Source organism: Pristiophorus japonicus, chromosome 11 (genome assembly GCF_044704955.1).
Source record: "Pristiophorus japonicus isolate sPriJap1 chromosome 11, sPriJap1.hap1, whole genome shotgun sequence".
Lineage (NCBI taxonomy): Eukaryota > Metazoa > Chordata > Chondrichthyes > Pristiophoridae > Pristiophorus > Pristiophorus japonicus.
The window spans coordinates 128,333,731-128,360,545 of NC_091987.1; the positions used below are offsets into that span (position 1 = coordinate 128,333,731).

Below are 26,815 nucleotides of genomic sequence, written 5' to 3' on the forward strand. Positions count from 1 at the left end.
CAAAAATCTTCACTTACTCCATTCTAAGTTAGTTTGGAGTAAATTTTCACTGCCTAAACTTTGTAAACAGACGCAAGTGGCCGGACACGCCCCCTTTTGAAAAAAAAATTCTGTTCCAAAGTGAAACTGTTCTAACTGACTAGAACTGGAGCAAACTAAATGCCGAGAATTCAAATTTTTAAGATATTCCGTTCTAAACCAGTTGCTCCAAAAAAACAGGAGCAACTCAGGCCGAAACTTGGCCCCATAGAAACATAAAAAAATAGGTGCAGGAGTAGGCCATTCGGCCCTTTGAGCCTGCACCACCATTCAATAAGATCATGGCTGATCATTCACTTCAGTACCCCTTTCCTACTTTCTCTCCATACCCCTTGATCCCTTTAGCCGTAAGGGCCATATCTAACTCCCTCTTGAATATATCCAATGAACTGGCATCAACAACTCTCTGTGGTAGAGAATTCCACAGGTTAACAACTCTCTGAGTGAAGAAGTTTCTCCTCATCTCAGTCCTAAGTGCTTACCCCTTATCCTTAGACTATGTCCCCTGGTTCTGGACTTCCCCAACATCAGGAACATTCTTCCTGCATCTAACCTGTCCAGTCCCGTCAGAAGTTTATATATTTCTATGAGATTCCCTCTTATCCTTCTAAACTCCAGTGAATACAGGCCCAGTCGATCCAGTCTCTCCTCATAGGTCAGTCCTGCCATCCCAGGAATCAGTCTGGTGAACCTTCGCTGCACTCCCTCAATAGCAAGAACGTCCTTCCTCAGATTAGGAGACCAAAACTGAACACAATATCCCCTAGCTATGAAGGCCAACATACCATTTGAAGCCTTCACCACCTGCTGTACCTGCATGCCAACTTTCAATGACTGATGTACCATGACACCCAGGTCTCGTTGCACCTCCCCGTTTCCTAATCTGCCGCCATTCAGATAATATTCTGCCTTTGTGTTTTTGCCACCAAAGTGGATATCCACATTATACTGCATCTGCCACTCGTTTGCCCACTCACCTAACCTGTCCAAGTCACTTGCAGCCTTTTAGCGTCCTCCTCACAGCTCACACCGCCACCCAGCTTAGTATCATCTGCAAACTTGGAGATATTACACTCAATTCCCTCAATTCTTCACTCAGAATTGTAACCTGTGGAATTCTCTACCACAGAAAGTTGTTGGTAGCCAGTTCATTAGATATATTCAAAAGGGAGTTACGGCTAAAGGGATCAAAGGGTATGGAGAGAAAGCAGGAATGGGGTACTGAAGTTACATGATCAGCCATGATCATATTGAATGGTGGTGCAGGCTCGAAGGGCCGAATGGCCTACTCCTGCACCTATTTTCTATGTTTCTATAAATACTGTGGCAACAAGAGCAGGTCAGAGGTTGAGTATTCTGCGGCGAGTGTCACACCTCCTTACTCCCCAAAGCCTTTCCACCATCTACAAGGCACGAGTCAGGAGCGGCTGGAATACTCTCCACTTGCCTGGATGAGTGCAGCTCCAATAACACTCAAGAAGCTCAACTCCATCCAGGACAAAGCAGCCTACTCAATTGGCACCTCTTCCACCAGCTTAAACATTCACTCCCTCCACCACCAGCACAACGTGACTGCAGTGTGTACCATCTACAAGATGCACTGCAGCAACTCAACAAGGCTTCTCGACAGCACCTCCCAAACATGCGACCTCTACCACCTACAAAGACAAGGGCAGCAGGTGCATGGGAACACCATCACCTGTAAGTTCCCCTCCAAGTTACATACGATCCAGACTTGGAAACGTATTGCCGTTCCTTCATTGTCGCTTGGTCAAATTCCTAGAACTCCCTCCCTAACAGCACTGGGGGAGTACCTTCACCACATGGACTGCAGTGGTTCAAGGTGTCAGCTCACCACCACCTTCTCAAGGGCAATATATGCTGCCCTTGCCAGTGATGCCCACAAGCAATGAATTAATTTAATTTTTTTTTTTTAAAAAGTCCCCCTCAGTGACAAAAATCTCCTCCTAAACAGCACTTTTACCTCAAAAATGTTACTTTACAACTTAAACTGTATAAATAGCCAAAAAATAACTATTTTCGATCTTCTTTCCCCTTGTTGCTTGCGCCTCACTATTATTTGTAAATTTTCCGTCCAATTGTCAAGCGATGTGCTGTGGTGCACTCTGGGTACTGAAGTCTACAGGAGAGGGGTGGAAATTACAACTCACACAATGTATCTCTCACACACAGAATTTAAGAGCTAGAACTTTCTGACCCAGTTGTCAGATCCTTTTCTACCTGGCTGACATGCAATGTGGATTATCACAGTGCACTCTAGATACTACAGTTTTACAATGGAGGGTGAACACTATTACTCCTGCCATTTTCTGCCTCGTTGCCATATTTCATGGTGTTTTCTGGGAATTTCACAGGATACCGATGAAAACGGTATCCCAATACAGAATTTACAACTTTGCTCTTCAATTACAGAATCCAAGCTCCAGGAACTGAGCAGAACTCCAGCACCAGGTCTCAGAGAAGGTGCCAAAGCAGTACTGGGAAAACTATACATTTGGAATCATTCCTTCCGTACTATGGCCAACTTTACAGGTAGGTACTATTTCAAGAATGAATTTAATATTAGCACTTAGGTGGCGGGTGTGAGAGGAATCAACATGTTGTTTATAGGAAAATCAAGAACATTTCTGACCACAAGGGGAAGAGGGGAAATGGGTGGGGGCAGAGAGAGAGCAGGAGATGGGTGGAAAGAGAGAGGGCGAGAAATGGGTGAAAAAGAGCTAGGGAGGGAGGGAGGGTGGGAGAAGGAGGGAGTTAGAGGGGTGGGAGTTGAGAGGGAAAGGGGTGGGAGGAGGGAGGGGGTGAGAGAAGAGAGGGGGTGAGAGAAGAGAGAGGGCAAGGTAGGGAAGAGGAGGGATGGAAGAAGAGAGGAGAAAGGATGGAGGGGGTGGGAAAAGAGTGAGAGAGGGGTGGGAGAAATTAATGCTGAGCAAAAGGAATTCAGATCAGCGGGGTAGGAGAATTGAGCCATAGAGCTTTTCTATGGCTCAATTCTCCTACCCCGCTGATCTGAATTCCTTTTTGCTAAGTTTTTCCAAGACCCTAGAAGGAACCTGGGGATATATCCAGTGTTCCTGCCCATGATGGCTGGTTTTACAAGGGTTGAAAAACTTGGGAGAACAAAAGCATCCATCCTGTGAAGACAGAATTCATTAGCACTAATGTTGTATCACTATCTTACCACTCACTTAATTATGACAATTAAAAAGACTTGCATTTATATAGCCTCTTTCATGACCTCAGGACGTCCTGAAATGCTTTTCAGCCAATGAAAATTGTGGGTTCAAGCCCCACTGCAGAGTCTGGAGCACACAAGCCAGGCTGAAACTCCAGTGCAGTACTGAGGGAGTGCTGCGCTGTCGGAGGTGCCGCCTTTCAGATGAGACGTTAAATCGAGACCCTGTTTGCTCTCACAGGTGGACGTAAAAGATTCTATAGCCCTTTTTCGACGAAGAACAGGGGAGTTCTCCTGGTGTCCCAGCTAATATTTATCCCTCAATCAACATCACTAAAACAGATTATCTGGTCATATGCTGTTTGTGGAAGTTTGTTGTGTGCAAATTGGCTGCCAGGTTTCCTGCTTTACAACAGTGACTACATTGCAAAAAGTACTTAATTGGCTGTAAAGCGCTTTTGGATGTCCTGACACCGTGAAAGAGCCTTTATAAATGCAGGTTCTTTATTAGTTAATGTAGGATAAAGAGCACACTTGTCTGTGTACCACAGCACTAGGATCATACCCAACTTCAGTATAAAGACCAGATTGATCCACTCACCTGTCCGATATGCCAATAATCTGGCTTGAACCATGCAGTGTCTTGCAAAGTCTTGGAATTCATTGTTTGTGTGCTCGTCACATGCTCCATCATCGTTGCATGAATCATCGCAATAAAATCTGAACGTTCCGTACTTTGGAACACTACAGTCGACTGTTGCTAATAAAAAGACAAGTTCCTCCATTTTATGCCTCAAGTTAGTAAAATGAACATCGTCGCACACATTCTCTAAGCCAACAGTCTTTAAGATTTCTTTGTGGGCCTCGCTGTCGGAAATCAAGAACAATCTCTCAAATTCCCGTAATCGTTTTCTTCTGCACTCGGTAAAAAAATTGTCGAGTTTAAATTCTGGGTCCATGCCGACTATGCTTTGCAAAAACTCACACTTTTTTGAGGTTTCTTCTATAAACTGAAGCATGTTGTAAGCCAAAGGCTGAAGCAAGGTGCAGACACGAGCACGACTATTGGACTTGAGTCTTTCCACAGCTTTAGCGTCTAGCTTTGCGTCTGAGCAGCAGTTATTCTTTACCTTGTCCTCACCTAGACTTATCTCTGGGTCACCAGGCCAGTAGGATATTCGATTGACTCCAGCTAAAATTCAATATTTAAACAAAAAAAAACTGGTAAGCAGAAATAAAATAAAGTGGAGAAGTTTGTTTGGTGGCAACTATGCAGTTATTTTTCATACAATCATACAGCACAGAAGGAGGCCATTTAGCCCAATGTGCCTGTGTCGTCTCTTTGAAAGAGCTATCCAATTAGTCCCTTGCTCTTTCTCCATAGCCTTGCAAATTATTCCGCTTCAAGTATATACCAATTCTCTTTTGAAAGTTTATACAGGTACAACGTCTGAAAGCCGGAATCTTCAGGACTGAGTCCATGCCATTTTTTGGGTTTTGCCAGATTTCAGACAAGAAAATCAAGTCTGAAATCAGTAATCCTCGGGACCAAATACGTGCCAGATTTCGGATTTTGCTGGATTTCGGGCCTCGCTGCGAACCGAATCCGTGCTGGATTTCAGGTTTCGCCAGATTTTGGACCACGCCGCCCGTCGTTCCTCGAAATGTCCTGTTTTCGAAAGTCTGGATTCGGGACATTGCACTTGTATTGCCTCTCATTTTTTCTTCTAAAATGCATCACTTCACACTTACCTGTATTAAATTTCATCTGCCATGTGTCTGCCTATTTCACCAGTCAGTCTATGTCCTCCTGAAGTCTGCTACTATCTTCATCATTGTTTATTCATTTCCAAGTTTTATGTCACCTGCAATCTTTGAAATTATGCCCCCTATACCCAAGTCCAGGTCATGAAAAACAACTGTTCACCATTACTCTCTGCTTTCTGTCTCAGCCAATTTCATATCCACACTACTACTTTAATCCCTTCGGGGTTCGATTTTGCTAACAATTCTACTATGTGACACTCTATCAAATGCTTTTTGACTGTACCTACCGTTTAAAACCATCTTTAAACAGGTCGAGCATGGTTTCCTTGAGAAGTAGAGATCACAGTCCTTCAACCTGGACCCATGTTTGACCACAGCAATTTGGCCTGCGTGCAGCTCCGTGCTAGAACAGTGTAGGCCAATAATTTTTGAACTATGTGCAACAACGAGGCCATTTCTTCGCCGCTAAAAAAGAAAAATACCCAGTGAATAGGAAACCTAAATACTCAAATAGACAGTTATAAAACAATTAACAGCTAGGACTTGACAAAGAACTGGACCAGCCACATAAATGCCGCCGGTGCTAGAGCAGGTCAGAAGCTGGGTATCCTGCGGCAAATGGCTCATCTCCTGACTCCCCAAAGTCTCCCCACCACCGACAAGGCACAAGTCAGGAATGTGATGGAATACTCTCCACTTGTCTGGAAGGGTGTAGCTGCAACACCACTCAAGAAGCTCAACACCATCCAGGACAAAGCAGTCCGCTTGATCAGCAGCCCATCCACACCAACTTAAACATCCACTCCTTCTACCACTGGCACACTGTGGCTGCAGTGTGTACCATCTACAGGATGCACTGCAGCAACTCCAATGCAATACTAAGGGAACACTGGAGTGTTGGAGATGTGACCCATCAGATGAGATTACAACCAAGTTTGTCTGCTCTGAGGGTTTACCAGAGTCTTAAACATCCCAGAGTATTATTTGCAGAACAGAGCTTTCTCCTGGTGTCTTAATTCCAACCTCAACCAACAGCTTAGTTGGTCATTCATCCCAGTGCTGATTCTGGGATCTTCCAGTGTGCAAAATGCCCACATGCCCCCCCCAAGGTCACTATACTGCAAAGTAATTCATTAGGAGTGATTGCACAGAGAATAATGGACATTCAAGACTAATTATAACAGAAAAATAAATGGCTGAGAGCGACACAATTTCACCAAAAAGTTTGAAATCATTACAATGCCTTTCCGTTTACTCTGAATGGGTCAACAAATCCTTGGGATATTTTGAGAGTGCATGTTCACAAATCGTGAGAGTGTACATTTTTTTTAGTGTGCCATTGTTTAGTTGTTGTACACAGACATTATTAGGGTCCTTTGCCTCCCACCCCCCCCCCCCAAACTGGGGCTAGTAATGAATTTGACCCCCCCCCCCCCCAACAGACCCATTCACTTCCCTCCTCAAAATTCTACCCTCTCGCCTGAGGACACCAACTCCCGAGAGGATGGCAATACCAGCACTGGTTGCCCTCTCTCCCTCTCTGCTGGACCTAAGTGCTACGAATCATGAGAGTCCTAGTGAATGGTGGCACCACTACCCTGGGGGTGGGGGAAGGACAGTCGGGAAACATTACAGCCCAGCCCAAACCTATCCTCATGTATACATTTCCAGGAGAGGTTACTATCAGGAGCCAGAAGCTTGGCTGATTTCCCCTTCCGTTCCGTAGAAACACTGTGGCATTGTATCGCCCAGCTACTGGCTCAACTGAGATTACCCAATGTAACACACCTAGGAGTAAACCCTGGATTTCCTCATCTGTAGGGCACACAAACTCAGAGCAATCAGGGAGGCAGCATTCACATTTTAATCTCCTATACATTTCTTAGCCCTCTCCAAAAGTTAAGTCAATATACAAAGCATTGGAAATGTTTACTTTTTGAGAGAAAATCTGTTGATTCTATTCTGACAATAATAAATCAACAATTGGGTGGGCGACATGGAAGCTATCTACACCTGGGTATTTTCTGTTCTAACATTACATTCCTTTTTCTGCTCCACCCTGATCTCTGCGGTGCTTAGCTGTTCGCTCTGGCCTTTCTTACCCTTCCCCAGCATTTTTTTAAAACAAGTTCTATTGTGCAACCTTCTTTAGAACCAGCTCCATCTACTCTGAAGCAAATGGCTGCACCACCACCTAGGTCTCAATCCCCCATACCATATTTCATTTGGATAAGAAAAAATTAAAACAAAACAATTTAGCCTAAATTGAAAGAAAAATCTTATTTAGGCAAAAACGATGCTTCCCACAGGGAAAAAGAAGGGGGAAAAAAAATCAGAGGGTGCATTATCCCAGACTGCTGTTGCAAATATCATGAATAGTTTCAGAACAGCAGCAGTGAAGAACAAGTCATCTACCATTGAGTATCCAGTGGACATCGTAAAACAGCTTTTGAAAAACCATGTGAAAGCAACTAAGAGGTAAACTTCATCTTCACATATGTTAAATATATTCCCTTTGGTGCTGTAATACTAATTTGTACCGCAGGATCTCTGCAAGATCAAATATTCCAAGAACACGTAAACAACTGCGAGCCAATCAATGAACATGCAAAAATTTTGCTGAGCCACTACTTTTAAGCACGACACAGCCACCAATTACATAGTTTGTGAATCCAACTATAATTATTACTGCAATAGAGAAGTCGATCAGTAATGAGGCCAAGGAAGCAACAGAGAAAACAATGCTTCAGTGAAGAGGTTTAAAAGTCCTTTTCAAATTGGAACACACCCTTGTAGCCAGAAGTTATGCCAAGCTTGGGAGGCAACAACAGAGAGGCTTGATGAGGTGTTGTGTACTCATTGGATGTGGCAGAAAGTGAGCAAACAGCTGTCAGGTAGTAATAAAAGTGAAAAAAGCCAACCTTGCAAATGAATATGACATACCTCAGATGGCCCTGAAGTTCTAAACATATTAAGTTATTCAGCAAATTAACTAGGAACGTGGTCCAAGTGAAGCACAAATGTAAACAATGTACATAAATGTGAAATAACAGAACAGGTTATATATGGACATGATGGGATGTTGCAGATAATAGATATGTGCCTAAATATCAGTATGCACACCAATAACAATACTAGTTTAGACACTAACATCCCATTAGTACTACTAGCAAGGTTACACAATTGCACTGTACCAGCCACAACATCAGACTGATACAAGGGTCTTGTACAGGATTTAAGGGAAGAAACTGGTCAATGAGAGCCTGATGCAAAAGTCCCCTTCATGCACTACCGAGTACTGTGCTGTTTGTGGTTCCTGTGCACCAGCGTCCTTCTGGTCTTGCAAGGCTCCTTGCTATTTCTCAGCAATTTCTATGGTAAGGTTTTTGCATTGGCATTGTGCAGTATGTAGTGCATTACTGTAACTCTGGAAACCCTCTCTGGGCCATATTGTAAGACCTAAGCAGTCCAAAACATCTGAAGCATGCTTGAGCACTCCAAATATCTGGTCTATAAGTCTTCCAATTCACCCATTTATCTGTAGTGTAGTTGTACTCTGCCAGAATACAGGAATTGGGATAGAGGTGCAATCAGCTATGTCATTGTGGGGTATTAGAGCTCTCCCAGGAAAAAGTGGAGTAAGTATGATTGTTTGAGAGTAAAGGCATCGTAAGTGCTCCCCAGAAACCACATGCTCATATGCATGATTTTCTGGCACTCATCTCATGCAATTTTCACACAGAATAATATAACTTCTTGTTAAAGTGCACTAAGTGACATAATATATGTTAGTAGCTGCTTTACTGTCTGCTAGCTCTGTACATCACCAGCTTTTATTGTTATATAACATATGCAATGTATATCAAAGTCCAATGCTGTGGAAATTTGCACATAGTCCCATTAATTGTCCTTCAAAAAGGCCTTACCTCAATGGGAAAAACAAAATTCACTCACAGAATGTTTACACCAGCTTATGCAAAAAAGAAACTTGAGGAAATGCACTGGAAGTGGGGCTAAGCACATGAATTCATCTGCATTAATACTCAATTTATGTACAAGACAAGTGTAATTACTTGAGGAATTCCACACCATCCAGTCTGTGACTGTACATAGTCAATGCACAAAAACTGCTCAAGTATATAAAAATATACAGCTGTTAGACTAGAATTACACATACAATGATTGATAATGTAGAAGCTGTTTTAATTGATTATTGAAATAATGAGAAAAACATAATACAATTCAATGCACAGCATTAAGTGACAATGTAAAATGGCCAACATGCAATCTACTTATCATTCCACATTATTAAGTCACTTAGATTAGTTATGATCAGCTGGGCCAATACCGTACCTGAGTTGTCTTTTGTTCATTATTTGGAAAAAGTTCCATCCACAGACTAAGAAGAGTGAAAAGGTTTACTTTTGAAAGCCTTGGGCTCAGTCCTAGGAAATAAAGAAGTCATTGTTAATTTGCTGTTGCTAAATTAAGTCCTTGTGCATTTTGCACTTCTCCAAAGCAGTTACCAAATGAAATGCCAAAAATGGTGCTAATAGGTTATTTATCAAAAAGGGTATCTAATACTGAAATAAATAGATGCATTCAAATACCACGGCCTGCCTGCCTGCAGAAACAACAACTTGCATTTATACGAGCACCTTTAACATAGAGAAATGACTAAAGCTGCTTCTTAGAGGTGGAAGCAGATAAAAATGGGCGCTAAACCAAAGGAAGAAATATTACGTGGGGTCAAATAGGTAAGTTTAAAGGAAGATCCCAGAGGAGGATAGAGAAGTGGAGAGACGGAGAGTTTTAGGAAGGGAATTCCAGAGCACAGGGCATAGAGCATAGACAGCTAAAGGCACAGCGACTAATGGTGGGGAAAAGCAAGTAAGGAATGCACACGAGGCCATAGTTGGAGGAGCGGAGAGTTCTGGGTAAGGTTGTACGCCTGGAGGAGGTTTCAGAAATTGAGGGGTGGGGAAGGGAGCAAGGACATGAAGGAATTTGAACACAAGGATGAGAATTTTAACTTGGAGGCCTGGGAACCAATGTGGGGCAGCGAGGACAGGATCGATGGGTGAAGAGGACTTGGTGCAAGTTAGGATACAGGCAGCAGAGTTATGGATGAGCTGAAGTTTACAGACCGCGGAAGATGGGAGGCTGGCCAGGAGAGCAATAGTCGTGTCTGGAAGCAACAAGTGAATGGATGAGGATTTCAGCATCAGATGGGCCAAGGCAGGGCGATGTTATGGAGGTAAAAGGAGGCAATCATTGTGATGGTGGGGATACAGAGTCCGAAAACTCAGCTTGCCTCCTGAAATCCCTTCTCTTCAACCGTGCTTTCACCCCCATCCCTTTTTATTCTCCTTTGCCTTCCTGTTTGGTGTCTGATCTTTGCATACTGCCCTGAGCAGTGACATCCCTTTGGGCCTGATGTGAGCCATCAATTGCAAGAAAGTTGTTAAGCTTAAGATCTGTTGTCAGGAAATTACTAGAGTTTATTTTTCTCTTTACGGATGCTGCCTGACCTGCTGAGATTTCCAGCATTCTCTGTTTTTATTTCAGATTCCAGCATCTGCAGTATTTTGCTTTTAGATCATTCAGACACTTGAGACTAGTACATATGAACAGGAGGAGGCCATTCAGCTAATCAATACTGTTGCATACGAAAAGGAGGTCATTGCAACACTCAAAACTGTTATAGGTACAGGATGAAGCCATTCAAACCCTCGATACTGTTACATAGGAAAAAAAAAGAGGTGGCCATTCTTTACCTCAAGCCAATTACATAGGCACAGAAATAGGCTGCTCAGTCCCTCGTTACTGTTACATAGGGACTGGAGAATGACTTTCTGCTCTCCCATCACACCCGCCGGCTGGAGCCTGCTACGTCAAACATTTGTGAAAGAACTCCCCCAGGTCCCTCTGATCTTTCACCTCCTTTAAAATTGTACAATTTAGAGTGTATGGTCTCTCCTCATTCTTAGTACCAAATGTATCACCTCACACTTCTCTGCGTTGAATTATATTTGAGAGGTGTCCGTCTATTCCACCAGCCTGTTGATGTCTTTTTAAGTCTATTACTCTCTACCTCACTCTTTACTACACTTCTAAGCTTCGAATCGACAACAAATTTCGAAACTGTGCCCTGTACTCCCAAGTCATTAATGTATATCAGAAACCGCAGTGGTCCTAGTGTTAAAAGTTGGAGAACACCACTCTATATCTCCATCTTTCTTTTGTTTTTATTTCAACTTTTAATTGTTAGTACACAATATGAAAACAGTGCCGGGACCTCTGCACATGCGCGCGCGAGAGTGTGCACAGTAGCTCCTCCACCCCCCCACCCCCCGAATCTGTGCGCGCGCGCTGCAGGTTGTGTGGGCTGCTGTCTTCCCGCGCTGAGGACTACAAGAGACAGGTTGGTTGGGGGGGGGAGAAGAGTTTGGGGGGCGGGGAGAAGAGTTGGGGGGGCGGGGAGAAGAGTTTGGGGGGGCGGGGAGAAGAGTTTGGGGGGGCGGGGAGAAGAGTTTGGGGGGGCGGGGAGAAGAGTTTGGGGGGGCGGGGAGAAGAGTTTGGGGGGGGCGGGGAGAAGAGTTTGGGGGGGGGGGGGGAGATTTGATCCGGCGCAGGGCAGGGGGGGGGGGGGAGAAGAATCTTCAAAGATTCTTTAATATCTAGCTATCTTTACTAAAAATATACTCAGTTTAATCAGGCTGATAGCACCTACACCCTGTCCAGTCTCGCTGCTTGGGATTTAAAAAAAACTAGCATTCCTATCATAACACTGTCATTTGTTTTTGAGACTACCTGCGCTGATTTATTAATTCACCGCAAGGTTTTTCTGAGCAGACACAAGTGGCCTCATATACTGGCCGAAGTTAGTCTGGAGTAACTTTTAGCTGGCTAAACTTGCTTAAATGGCCAAAACAAGCATAAGTGGCTGGTAACGCTCCCTTTTGAAAAACAATTAAACTAAAAAAAAACTAACTAACTCACTTACACTGGAGCAACTTAAATGGGGAGAATTGCGATTTTTAAGTTACTCCAAAAAAATCTAGTTGCTCCAAAGAAAACGAAGCAACTCCCGAGGAAATTTGGGTCCTTTATTGCCACAATTCAGCCTTTAATCTCATGCACAGTTAGTATTTCCATCTGATGGGGCAATTCTCTCTGCAGCCAGGACATATTGATCAACGAGATTCTAATATCAAATCAATGAAGTGTAATTGGACCTAATCAGGGAGTCCTGTGTTTGAGCAGATCCAAGCCCACCATTTTCAATGGGCCAAGATGGCCTTTTTCAATTCAAGAATTGAGTTAATTCACATTGTGCTTTGTCTGTTTCGAAGGTTATGATGATAGGGTTAGGTGAAGATGGTTGGGAGGAGGCTTCTGTACAACTTAAACAGTGGCATGCACCAGTAGTGGAAATGGTCTGTCACTGTGCTGTACTTTAGGTGCAAGTATATATTCCATATGGTTATTGTGAGCCATTTAATGGTCATAAAAGATTCCAAGTTAACATTCGAGTTTGGAAAAGGAGTAGAGAATTATGGCATTCCGATTGGAGGTAGCCGGGTGGATGAAAAAAAGATCAGTTCCCAAACGAAAAGGGCACTTCTCTTTATGGTAAATGGTGGTTGGGCACCCGAGTAGCTTCTATTTCTAATAACTACCTGAGCCCTTCAGGTGGTCATCACCCAGAGCTTGTTAAATAAGGAATTAGTGATCGTTTCTGTCCTGGCTGCAGCTGGAGACCACATATGCTCACTCAAACTAATAGGAAGATGGGAACAGGAGACCACCATTCAGATACTCGTTACTATTAGGAAAAAGGAGACCATTCAGATATTTGATTCTGTTACGTAGGAAAAGGAAACGACCATTCAGACACTCGATACTGTTACATAGGAAAAGGAGGAGGCCATTCTTCATGTCAAGGCTTTTACAGAGGCACAGAAATAGGCTGCTCAGTCCCCCCGATACTGTTACATAGCAACTGGAGAATGACTTGCTGCTCCCCTATCACGCCTGCCCGCCGGAGCCTGCTACAGTGTCAAACATTTGTAAAATAAATCCCCTAGGTCTCTCGGATCTTGCACCCCCTTTAAAATTGTACAATTTAGTGTGTATGGTCTCTCCTCATTCTTCGTACTAAATGCATCACCTCACACTTCTCTGTGCTGAATTATATTTGAGATGTGTCAGTCTATTCCACCAGCCTGTCGATGTCTTTTTAAGTCTGTCACTATCTTTCTCACTGCTCACTATATTTCTAAGCTTCATATCATCTGATACTCCCGGTGCAGTGCTGTGGGTGTGCCGCACTGTCGGAGGGGCGGTACTGGGTGGGAGCAGCGCACTGTCGGGAGGGGCGGTACTGAGGGAGCGGCGCACTGTCGGAGGGGCGGTACTGAGGGAGCGGCGCACTGTCGGAGGGGCGGTACTGAGGGAGCGGCGCACTGTCGGAGGGGCGGTACTGAGGGAGCGGCGCACTGTCGGAGGGGCGGTACTGAGGGAGCGGCGCACTGTCGGAGGGGCGGTACTGAGGGAGCGGCGCACTGTCGGAGGGGCGGTCTTTCGAATGGGATATTGCCGGGGCGCCGTCTACTCTCTCGGGTGGACGTGGAGGATCCCACAGTACCATTGGAGGGGCAGAGGCGTTGTCCCCGGTGTCTTGGGCCAGTGATTGTTCCTCAACCAACGTTTCTGGAGCGGATGGTTTGGTCATTGTCTCGTTGCTGTTTGTGGGAGCTTGCTGTGCGCAGTGTGACGGCCGTGTTTGCTACATTGCAGCAGTGAATACACTTCGACAGTACTGTGGGAAGCTTTGGGACATCCTGGGGTCGTGGGGGGACGCTGTATAAATGCAAGTCTTTTTTTAAGCTTTTGGTCATCTGTCCTAATATCTTCTTACATGGTTTGGTGTCAAATTTTGTCTGATAACGCTTTGTGGTGGAGGTCTGCCGAATGTTTGGTGCAGAGGTGCGGCGGGAGATCGTGGCGGAGGTGCGGCAAGTGTTTTGTGGTGGAGGTGCGCCGAAATCGTACGGAGGTGTGGCGAATGTTTGTGGCGGAGGAGCGGCGAGAGATCGTGGCGGAGGAGCAGCAAATAAAAGTACGGGGTCCAGAAGAGCCGAGGGCCCAGGGGCAGCACAGGCCAGCCCACTCTGCATATGTGCGCTCTCTAGGTTTGTGCAGCAGAGCAGGCCTCCAGTCGTCCTGGTTAACCCATGCCACTCGATAAAGGCCTAGCTCTGTCAAGCCCGTGTGGTGGCTGATGTGCAACGGTCACCACACGTTAAAAAAAATCCACGCACAGGCATCTTCCACCCCCTCAATTGGAGTTCAGCTGGAACATCGGGTCCTTCATTGAAACATCTATGAACTCATGTGGAAGCAAGTCATCCTCGTTCGAGGGACCGCCTATGATGATGACTAGAGTTTATAATTACAGAGTAACTATTTGTCCTAAGTCTCCCTTCTGCGCATGCATCTCCCGACGTATTCGCAGAAGCGAGAGTTAGGACAAATATCACCGACTCCACCTGCCCGCCCCCCGCAGCACAATTCCCACCAACGTTTTTCTATGTATGTGTCTGCCACTCCCACCCGTCCCCAACCTGAAACCGATCCAACACCAGATTGCCTACGATCCATCCAGCAGCAGCCCCGAGCCGAGGCCCGAGCAGCCGAACGCATCCACCGAGCTCCCCACTGGGCTGTTTGTTGGGGGGGGGGAAGGAAGAGAGCCTGGTTGGGGGGGTGGAGAGAGAGCGCACGCCTGGTTGGGGTGGGGGAGGGGGGGGGGGGTGTGGGTGGGGTGGAGGGGGAAGAGAGAGCGCCTGGTTGGTGGCGAGGGCAGGGGAGAAAGCGTGCCTGGTTGGGGGAGGGGGGGGGGGGAAAGAGAATGCCTAGTTGGGTGGGGGGGAAGAAGGGAGAAAAGAGTGTGCCTGGTTTGGGGGGCGAAGAAAGAGGGAGCACCTGGTTTGCAGGGGGGGGGGGATGACAGAGAGCATGCCTGGTTTTTGGGGGAGGAAGGGACGAGAGAGCACCTGGTTTGGGGGTGGAGGGGAGAAGAGAGCGCGCGTCTGGTTGCAGGGGAGTGTGGGTGGGGGGGGGGGGGAAGGGGGAAGAAAGAGCACCTGGTTTGGTGGGGGGGGGGGGGGAAGAAAAAGCACCTAATTTGGTGGGGGGGGCGGGGGGGAGAGAGTGTGTCTGGTTGGGGGGGAAAAAAGAGAGTCGAGGCCGGGGCCTGTGCGGGCGAAGAGAGTTGGGGCTTCAGTGGAGTCTCGGGCCTCAGGTCCTGCTTCTCAGCACCACGTGGTGGGCATGTTGGTCAAAAAAAGTGCAGTTCAGGCATGGGGTGGCGGGGGTTTAACAGACGCATGTCTGTCAAAAAAAGTACAGTACAAATAGTTACACTGTTATTTATATGGACTTCCAGAAGACATTCAATAAAGTCCTTTATAAGAAATAGTTAATTAAAATTGACGCTCGTAGAATTGAGGACAAATTATTGACCTGGTTAGGGGATTGGCTGAACAGCAGGAGACAGAGAGTAGGGATAATGGACAGGTACACTAATTGGCAGGATGTGACTAGTAGTGTCCCACAGGGATGTGTGTTGGGACCTAAATTGTTCATTGTATTTATTAACGACTTAGAGACTGAGAGCCACATATCCAAGTTTGCCGATGACACAAAGATAGGCAACATTATCAGTAGTGCAGATGGAAGCATAAAATTACAAAGCGATATTAATAGTTTAAGTGTATGGGCAAAACTGTGGCAAATGGATTTCATTATAGGCAAGTGCGAGGTCATCCACTTTGGACCTAAAAGGGATAGATCAGAGTACTTTATAAATGGTGAAAAGCTAGAAATAGTGGCGATCCAAAGAGACTTAAGGATCCATCTACATAGATCATTAAAATGTCATGGACAGGAACAAAAACTCAAAGGCTAATGGAATAAAAACAGAAAATGCTGGAAATACTCAGCAGGTCAGGCAGCATCTGTGGGGAGAGAAACAGAGTCAGCGTTTCAGGTTGATGAGCTTTCGTCAGAACTGGAAAACGTTAGAGACGTAACAGATTTTAAGCAAGTGCAAGGAAAGGGAGGAGGGGAGCAAAGGACAAAGGTTTGTGATAGGATGGAATGAGGAGAGATTAAAAGACCAAAGGGATGATGGTGAAAAGCAAAAGGAGATGGTAATGGCACAAGTTAAGAAACAAAAGATGATTCCAGATGAAGTGTAAATGGGAAATGCAGAATCATCAACAGCTGCCACGTGAAAAAATAGGGGCAGAGGTTATGGTCTGAAATAGTTGAACACGATGATGAGTCCAGAAGGTTGTAAAGTACTTCAGCGAAAGATAAGGTGCTGTTTCTCAAGCTTACATTGAGATTCATTAGTACAGTATAGGAGAATTAAAATGACTGGCGATAGGAAGCTCAGCTCACGCTTGCGGACTGAACGGAGGTGTTCCGCAAAACAATCATCCAATCTGCGTTTGGTCTCCCCAACGTAGAGGAGACTGCATCGTGAGCACGAATACAGTATACTAAATTGAAATAAGTACCAGTAAATCACTGTTTCGCCTGGAAGGGGTGTTTGGTTTCCTGGACAGTGGGAACAGAGGTAAAAGGGCAGGTGTTGCATCTCCTGCGGAGGGAGCGATCCCTTCAGAATGTTGGGAGGGGAGGGGAAGATGTATTTGATGGTTGGATCACACTGGAGGTAGCGGAAATGGCGGAGGACGATCAATTGAATGTAAATGGCGGAGGTTGATGGGTGAAAGGCGAGGACAAGGGGAACCCTATCGTGGTTCTGAGGGGAAGGGAAAGGGGCGAGAGTAGAAGTGAAATGTGAAAAACAAAATGCTGCATTGCTGAAATGTTAATCCAAACTTAAGTACACATTTAAAACAAATCTAATCATTAAAACAAAATGTGAACACATGACTTCTGCTTGCCTTGTTGTCCTTTCCTCTTTCTCTCCCTATTTTTTTTTTTTTTTTTTTAAAAAGATTTCACTTTGATATTTCTACCTTTTTTCCTAAAACAAACCTTGAAAACCTACAACTTCCCCTCTTGCTCCTAACTCGTGCCCTCCCATGGAACAGCACAACCTCGAACTCACCATGAGAAACACTTCAGGAGATACTGCAAAATAATAAATAATTTACTTTTGGGTGGAACTCACTCAAGAAGACACTAAAGGGGAAACTAAAAGATGTAAAGTAATTAAACCAGGAGGGAGAAATAAGAAATGTGTGAGTAAAACATTAGTGCAAAAGGACAGGTTATGGTGTGGCCCAAATAAGTGTTCTTTATATAAACGCAGAGAGTATAAGGAACAAATTGAATAAATTGGAGAAAATGACATGGTAGACATTACTGAGACATGGCTGTAAGACAGTCAGGACTGGGAATTAAATATACCAGGTTATAAGGTCTATAGGAAATATAAGGAAAATGTTAGAGGGGGAGGAGTAGTCTTAGTGATTAAGGATGAAATCACCAATGATAAGAGAGGATATAGAGAAGTAAGCGGCAGACATTATGGGTAGAACTAAGAAATAGAAAAGGATTTAAGACTGTAGTGAGAGTTGTGTATAGGCCCCCTGTAGCAGCTGTGAAGTGGTAGAATGTATAGCATGTAGCAATGGCAAAGTGGTTTTAATGAGGAATTTTAACTTTCATATAGATTGAGATAAGCAGACCAATTCATGTCAAAAGGTAGTGAATTTCTTGAGTGTGTTCAAGATAATTTTCTGCAACAATGTGTTCTAGAACCAATAAGAGGACAGGCCATATTAGATTTAGTAATGAGTAATGGCCAGACTTAGTTAACAGCCGAACGGTGCGTTTATCTAATAGCTATCATAACATGATCGAGTTCAATTAGTGTTTGAAAGGGAGAAATGCAAAACAGCTAATAAGATTCTAGATTTAGGTAAGCCTGACTTTAATGCGATGAGATGGAGACAGTACACAGTAAACTGGGCAAACCTGTTGATAGTTTAAATGACAGAAGATCAGTGGGAGATGTTCAAAATAAGAATTTGTGATACAGAACCCTAAGGGGCAAAAGTTCTACTTGCCAAATAAACAGCCATAGGTGACTAAAGATATAACTGACAACATAAAATGAAATGAAAAAGCCTACAAAAATGTAGAAACTAGCACAGATCCTCTGCAACTGGGAGAGATACAAAGAACAAAAGGTGACAAAACAGATAGTAAGGTACAAAATGAGTATGAAAAGAAACTTGCAAGGGATATCAAAATCAACAGAAAGTTCTTACAATTATATTAGGAACAATGTTGGCCCCATGAAAACTGATCATGGTGATATTGTAAATGAAAATATGGTCCTGTTGAATACTTTGGGTCAGTATTTACAGTAGAGGAAGACATCCAAAGGAAACTAATTTTGAATCAGGGATGGGGACTCACCAAAATTAACACAAGCAAAATAACTAATGAAGAAGATATTGGCACAAAAGAGTAACAAATAAGAACATAGAACATAATTACATAAGAATTAGGAACAGGAGTAGGCCATCTAGCCCCTCGAGCCTGCTCCGCCATTCAAAAAGATCATTGCTGATCTGGCCGTGGACTCAGCTCCACTTACCCGCCCGCTCCCCATAACCCTTAATTCCCTTATTGGTTAAAAATCTATCTGTCTGTGATTTGAATACATTCAATGAGCTAGCCTTAATTGCTTCCTTGGGAAGTGAACGCCACAGATTCACAACCCTCTGAGAGAAGAAATTACTTCTCAACTCGGTTTTAAATTGGCTCCACTGTATTTTGAGGCTGTGCCCCCTTGTTCTAGTCTCCCTGACCAGTGGAAACAACCTCTCTGCCTCTATCTTGTCTATCCCTTTCATTATTTTAAATGTTTCTATAAGATCACCCCTCATCCTTCTGAACTCCAACGAGTAAAGACCCAGTCTACTCAATCTATCATCATAAGGTAACCCCCTCATCTCCGGAATCAGCCTAGTGAATCGTCTCTGTACCCCCTCCAAAGCTAGTATATCCTTCCTTAAGTAAGGTGACCAAAACTGCACGCAGTACTCCAGGTGCGGCCTCACCAATACCCTGTACAGTTGCAGCAGGACCTCCCTGCTTTTGTACTCCATCCCTCTCGCAATGAAGGCCAACATTCCATTCGCCTTCCTGATTACCTGCTGCACCTGCAAACTAACTTACTCAAAAGAGTTTCATGCACAAGGACCCCCAGGTCCCTCTGCACCGCAGCATGTTGTAATTTCTCCCCATTCAAATAATATTCCCTTTTACTGTTTTTTTTTCCCCCAAGGTGGGTGACCTCACATTTTCTGACATTGTATTCCATCTGCCAAACCTTAGCCCATTCGCTTAACCTATCTCAATCTCTTTGCAGCCTCTCTGTGTCCTCTACACAACCCGCTTTCCCACTAATCTTTGTGTCATCTGCAAATTTTGTTACACTACACTCTGTCCCCTCTTCCAGGTCATCTATGTATATTGTAAACAGTTGTGGTCCCAGCATCGATCCCTGTGGCACACCACTAACCACCGATTTCCAACCCGAAAAGGACCCATTTATACCGACTCTCTGCTTTCTGTTAGCCAGCCAATTCTCGATCCATGCTAATACATTTCCTCTGACTCCGCGTACCTTTATCTTCTGCAGTAACCTTTTGTGTGGCACCTCATCGAATGCCTTTTGGAAATTCAAATACACCACACCCATTGGTACACCTCTATCCACCATGCTCGTTATATCCTTAAAGAATTCCAGTAAATTAGTTAAACATGATTTCCCCTTCATGAATCCATGTTGCATCTGCTTGATTGCACTATTCCTATCTAGATGTCCCGCTATTTCTTCCTTAATGATAGCTTCAAGCATTTTCCCCACTACAGATGTTAAACTAACCAGCCTATAGTTACTTGCCTTTTGTCTGCCCCCTTTTTTAAACAGAGGCATTACATTAGCTGCATTCCAATACGATGGTACCTCCCCAGAGTCCAGAGAATTTTGGTAGATTATAACGAATGCTTCTGCTATAACTTCCGCCAACTCTTTTAATACCCTGGAATGCATTTCATCAGGACCAGGGGACTTGTCTACCTGGAGTTCCATTAGCCTGTCCAGCACTACCCCACTAGTGATAGTGATTATCTCAAAGTCCTCCCTTCCCACATTCCCGTGACCAGCAATTTTTGGCATGGTTTTTGTGTCTTCCACTGTGAAGACCGAAGCAAAATAATTGTTTAAGGTCTCAGCCATTTCCACATTTCCCATTATTAAATCCCCCTTCTCATCTTCTAAGGGACCAACATTTAATTTAGTCACTCTTTTCCATTTTATATATCGGTAAAAGCTTTTACTATCTGTTTTTATGTTTTGCGCAAGTTTACTTTCGTAATCTATCTTTCCTTTCTTTACTGCTTTCTTAGTCATTCTTTGCTGTCGTTTAAAATTTTCCCAATCTTCTAGTTTCCCACTAACCTTGGCCACCTTATACGCATTGGTTTTTAATTTGATACTCTCCTTTATTTCCTTGGTTATCCACGACTGGTTATCCCTTCTCTTACCGCCCTTCTTTTTCACTGGAATATATTTTTGTTGAGCACTATGAAAGAGCTCCTTAAAAGTCCTCCACTGTTCCTCAATTGTGCCACCGTTTAGCCTGTGTTTCCAGTCTACTTTAGCCAACTCTGCCCTCATCCCACTGTAGACCCCTTTGTTTCAGCATAGTACGCTCTTTTGAGACACTACTTCCTCACCCTCAATCTGTATTACAAATTCAACCATACTGTGATCACTCATTCCGAGAGGATCTTTTACTAGGAGATCGTTTATTATTCCTGACTCATTACACAGGACCAGATCTAAGATAGCTTGCTCCCTTGTAGGTTCTGTAACATACTGTTCTAAGAAACAATCCCGTATGCATTCTATGAATTCCTCCTCAAGGCTACCCCGTGCGATTTGATCAATCGATATGTAGGTTAAAATCCCCTATGATTACTGCCGTTCCTTTTTCACATGCCTCCATTATTCCCTTGATTATTGTCCGCCCCACCGTGAAGTTATTATTTGGGGGCCTATAAACTACACCCACCAGTGACTTTTTCCCCTTACTATCTCTAATCTCCACCCACAATGATTCAAGATTTTGTTCATTAGAGCCAATATCGTCTCTCACAACTGCCCTGATATCATTCTTTATTAACAGAGCTACCCTACCTCCTTTCCCTTCTTGTCTATCTTTCCGAATTGTTCCCCAGGACCGGATGATTTCCATCCCAGCACTTTAACGCAAGTAGGTGAGAACATTTCAGATGCCCTAACTAGAATCTTCCAAAGTTCTCTCGATTCGGGAACCGTTCCTTTATACTGGAAAACTGTGCACGTCACTCCGCTATTTAAGAATGGTGAAAATGGGAAACTAGGGAATTATAGATCAGTTAGCCTAACATCTGTTGTTGGGAAATTACTAGAGTCTATAATTAAGGGTAGAGTGACTGAACAACCTGAAAGTTTCTGCTGATCAGAGAGAGCCAACAAAAAATTGTAAAGGGTAGGTCATGCCTGATGAACCTGATCAATTTATTTTCTAAAAAGAGGTGACTAAATGTAGTGGACAGGGGAATCTCTATGGATGTCATTTATATGGACTTCCAGAAGGAATTCAATAAAGTCCTTCATAAGAGACTATTAGTTAAAGTTGAAGCTTGTGGAATTGAGGGCAAATTATTGACTTGGTTAGGAAATTGGCTGAGTGGCAGGAGACAAAGAATAGGGATAATGGGCAGGTACTCCAATTGGCAGGATGTGACCATTGGCGTCCCACAGGGATCTGTTTTGGCGCCTCAACTATTCACTGTATTTATTAACGACTTAGTTGACGGGATTGAGAGCCACATATTCAAGTTTGCTGATGACACAAAGATAGGTGGCATTGTTAGTGTAGATGGAAGCATAACATTACAAAGAGATATTAATAGATGATGTGAATGTGGCAAATGGAATTTCAATGTAGGCAAATGTGAGGTCATTCACTTTGGACCTAAGGAGGATAGAGCAGGGTACTTTCTAAATGGTGAAAAGCTAAAAACAGTGGAGGCCCAAAGATACTTGGAGGTCCACGAACATACATCATTAAAATGTCATGAACAGGTAAAAATAAAACAACAACAACTTTTGTTTATATAGCGCCTTTAACGTAGTAAAACGCCCAAGGTGCTTCAGAGCAGCGTTAACAAGACAAAACAGATCAATTTGACCCCAAGCCACAAAAGAAAAGGAGCGTCTTAAAGGAGGAAAGAAAGGTAGAGAGGTGGAGAGGTTTAGGGAGGGAGTTCCAGAGCTTAGGGCCCAAATAGCTGAAGGCACGGCCACCCATGGTTGAGCAGTTATAATGAGGGCAGAATTTGAGGAGCGCAGACGTCTTGTGGGTTTGTGAGGCTGAAAACAATTACAGAGATAGGGAGGGGCAAGACCATGGAGTGATTTGTAAACAAGGATGAGAATTTTGAAATCGAGGCATTGTTTAACTGGGAGCCAATGTAGATCAGAAAGCACAGGGGTCTTGGTGATCATGACTTGGTGCAAGTTAGGACTCTGGCTGCTGAGTTTACGTAGTGTAGAATGTGGGAGGTCAGCCAGGAGTGAGTTGCAGTAGAGAAATCTAGAGGTAACAAAGGCATGAATGAGGGTTTCAGCAGCAGAAGGGCTGAGGCAGGGGCGGAGGCGGGCAATGTTACGGAGGTTATGCTGTAGATATGTGGGTGGAAACTCATTTCAGGGTCAAATATGACACCTAGGTTGCGAACATCTTGTTCACCCTCAGATTGATGCTAGAGAGAGGGATGGAGTCAGTGGTTAGGAAACGCAGTTTGTGGCGGGGACCAAAGATAATGGCTTCGGACTTCAAAATATTTGATTGGAGAAAATTTCTGCTCATCCTGTACTGGATGTCAGACAAGCAATCTGTCAATTTAGATACCAAGTAGACCAAGGGTCGAGGAAGTGATGGAGAGGTAGAGCTGGGTGTCGTCAGCGTACATGTGGAAACTGACTCTGTTTTCGGAAGATATAGCCAAGGGGCAGCATATAAATGCGAAATAGGAGGGGGCCAAGGACAGATCCTTGGGGGACACAAGAGGTAACGATGCGGGAGTGGGAAGAGAAGCTATTGCGGGAGATTTTCTGGCTACGATTAGATAGATAAGAAAGGAACCAGGCGAGTGCAGTCCCACCTTGCTGGACGATGGAGGAGGATGGAGTGGTCAACTGTGTCAAAGGCTGCAGACAGGTCAGAAGGATGAGGAGGGATAGTTTACCTTTGTCACAGTCACAAAGGATGTCATTTGTGACTTTGATGAGAGCCGTTTCGGGGCGAAAACCAGATTGAAGGGATTCAAACATTGAATTCAGGGAAAGGCGGCCACGGTTTGGGAGGCAACAACACGTTCAAGTACTTTGGACAGGAAAGGGAGGTTGGGGATGGGGCGATAGCTAGCAAGCGAAGTGGGGTCAAGGGTTTTTTTTTTTTTTAAAGAGGAGAGGGGGATGACAGCTGATTTGGAGAGGGGAACAATACCTGAGGAGAGAGGACCGTTAACAATGTTGACTAACATGGGAAATAAGTACAAAAAATAATCAAAAAAACTAGTAAGATTTTGGCCTTTATATCTACAGGACTAGAATTCAAGGGGATAGAAGTTATACTGCAGCTATACAAAGCCCTGGATAGACCACACATGGAGTACTTTGTTCAGTTTTGGGCACCACACTTTAGGAATGATATATTCCTTTGAGGGAGTGCAGTGTAGGTTTACCAGAGTGATACCGGAACTCTATGCTGCACTCCCTCAATTATGAGGAGAGATTACACAAACATACCAAAACAACAACTTGTATTTATATAGCGCCTTTAACGTAGTAAAACGTCCCAAGGCGCTTCACAGGAGTGTTATAAGACAAAACAAATAAATCTGACACCGAGCCACACAAGAAAAAATTACAGCAGATGACAAAAGCTTGGTCAACGAGGTTGTCTTAAAGAGCGTCTTAAAGGAGAGAAGAGACATAGAGAAATGGAGAGGTTTAGGGAGGGAGTTCCTGAGCTTAGGGCTCAGGTAGCTGAAGTCATAGACACCAATGGTTGAGCAGTTATAATCAGGGATGCGCAAGAGGGCAGAATTTGAGCAGCGCAGCCATCTCAGGGGCTTGTGTGGCCGAAGGAGATTACAGAAATAAGGAGGGGCGAGGCCATGGAGGGATTTGTAAACAAGGATGAGAATTTTGAAATCGAGGAATGCTTAACCAGGAGCCAATGTAGGTCAGCGAGCACAGGGGTGATGGGTGAGCGGGACTTGGTGCGAATTAGGACACCAGCTGCCAAGTTTACGTAGGGTAGAATGTGGAAGGCCAGCGAGGAGTTGTTGGAGTAGTCAAGTCTAAAGGTAGCAAAGGCATGGATGAGGATTTCAGCAGATGAGCTGTGGCAAGGGCAAAGACGGGCGATGTTACGGAGGTGGAAATAGGCGGTCTTAGTTATGCTGCGGATATGTGGTCGAAAGCTCATTTCAGGATCAAATATGACACCAAGGTTGCGAACAGTGTGGTTCAGCCTCAGACAGAAGTTGGGAAGAGGGATGGAGTCAGTGGCTAGAAACAGAATTTGTGGCGGTAACCCAAAACAATGGCTTCGGTCTTCCCAATATTTATTGGAGAACATTTCTGATCATCCAGAACTGGATGTCGGACAGTCTGACCATTTAGAGACCATGGAGGGGTCGAAAGAAGTGGTAGTAAGGTAGAACTGGATGTGATCAGTATACATGTGGAAACTGACGTTGTGTTCTTGGATTATGTCGCCAAGGGGCAACATTCAGATGAGAAATGAGGCAGCCAAGGATAGATCCTTAGGGGACATCAGAGGTCACGATGCAGGAGTGGGTAGAGAAGCCATTGCAGGTGATTCTCTACCCACTCCTGCTGATTAGATAAATAAGAATGGAACCAGGCGAGTGGAGTCCCATCCAAGTGGACGAGAGTGGCGAGGCATTGGAGAAGTTAACTGTGTCAAAGATTGCAGACAAGTCAAGAAGGACAGGAGGGATAGTTTTCCTTTGTCACAAGGGGTTTAAGAAGACAGTTAATAGTGGAGAATAGAAGCTGGGGTTTATATTTGCATTCCAGAATGATTCTGGAATAGTGAGCAATTGAGATTGGGACCCGATAATGCTTTAAGTGGTCCAGCCAGATCTGGCTGTGACTAAAGCAGTTGTCCACCATATCCGTTCAAGTCTGCGACCCTTGGTCTTAAGGGAGCGAAGATGAGCACTGTACCGGGGGGGAGGGGCGGCCAGGTGAGTGTAATTGTTTTAATAGGGTTTAGGGCATCAAAGTTGGTGGTGGTGAGGCTGTGAATGCGCAGATCGGCAGCTGCAGAAATGTCGTGATGAATGGAGGACCAAAGGCGGGAGGGAAGGGAGTTCGAGGCTAAGGGGCGGAAGACAGTGGTTTCAAGCTTCCCAATGTTTAATTGGAGAAAATTGTGGCTCATCCAGGACTGGATGTCAGAGAAGCAACCGGACAACAGAAGTGCACCTTTAAGTCATTCCCTTTTTACAACCCTTCCCTCTCAAGTGCGTCAGGTAAATGGTTTGTGGAGTTGTCAACGCAGGTAATAAAGATCCTGGTGAATGTTATTGCTGCCAACTATATAAAACCGATAACATTGGCTGGCCGGCAGTGACAGGGGTCCCGGGTCACCTCCCGCTCACCTCTGGCGTTGCAGTCCGTCTGCGCACCTCTCTCCCTCCGCTCGCCATCCTCACTCCCGCGCTCCGACTTCTGCAAATGGTTCATGGTCCGAATGCTTCTCTGGCCTAATCCCGGGCTCTGACTGACTGGCCCAGCTGGGGATAGGACAAGACACTAAGCCAAAACAAACCGGCACTCGCCGCAATCGTTAACGTCACCGCGTCACGATGCGTCATGACATCCCGTGCGCACAGAGGGGAGAGATCGGGACTGGACCGGCTGGTGTGGGAAAAGAGCGGAGACACAGCAGGGGGCGGGGCAAACGTCACAGCAGGGGGCGGGGCAAAGGACAGAGAGCAAGGGGGCGGGGTAAAGGACAGTGTAACGGCCGGGGCAAAGGACAGTGTAAGGGGCGGGGCAAACGTCACAGCAGGGGGTAGGGCAAAGGACAGAGAGCAGGGGACGGGACAAAGGACAGAGAGCAGGGGGCGGGGCAAAGGACAGTGTAAGGGGCGGGACAAATGTCACAGCAGGGAGCTGAGCAAAGGACAGAGAGCAGGGGGCGGGGCAAAGGACAGAGAGCATCATCATCATAGGCAGTCCCTCAGAATCGACAAAGACTTGCTTCCACTCCCAGAGTTCTTTGGTGGCTGAACAGTCCAATATGAGAGCCACAGACCGTTACAGGTGGGACAAACATTCGTCGAGGGAAGGGGTGGATGGGGCTGGTTTGCCGCGCGCTCCTTCCGCTGTCTGCGCTAGATGCACTTTCTCCACCTCGGGCGATCTTTGGCCAGGGTCTCCCAGGTGTCAGTGGTGATGTCGCACTTTACCAGGGAGGCTTTGAGGGTGTCCTTGTAACGCTTCCGCTGTCCACCTTTGACTCGTTTACCATGAAGGAGTTCCGCATAAAGCATTTGCTTAGGGAGTCTCGTATCTGGCATGCGAACTATGTGGCCTGCCCAGCGAAGCTGATCGAGTGTGGTCAGTGCTTCAATACTGGGGATCTTAGCCTGGAT

The 26,815-nt window shown here is 45.0% G+C and overlaps 1 protein-coding gene across 1 annotated transcript in view; it reads right to left on the minus strand.

The window, feature by feature from the left end:
- Nucleotides 1-26,060, minus strand: part of cdadc1 (cytidine and dCMP deaminase domain containing 1) — a 68,034-nt gene extending 41,974 nt beyond the window's left edge. Inside the window, exons 1-4 of the mRNA XM_070894034.1 lie at nt 25,817-26,060; nt 9,356-9,447; nt 5,290-5,467; nt 3,837-4,427 (exon numbers count right to left, since the gene is read on the minus strand). Of these exons, the coding sequence (XP_070750135.1) occupies nt 3,837-4,427; nt 5,290-5,467; nt 9,356-9,447; nt 25,817-25,901 (946 nt within the window). The 5' untranslated portion in view covers nt 25,902-26,060. The remainder of the gene's footprint in view (nt 1-3,836; nt 4,428-5,289; nt 5,468-9,355; nt 9,448-25,816) is intronic.
- Between the last annotated feature and the right edge of the window lie 755 nt (nt 26,061-26,815).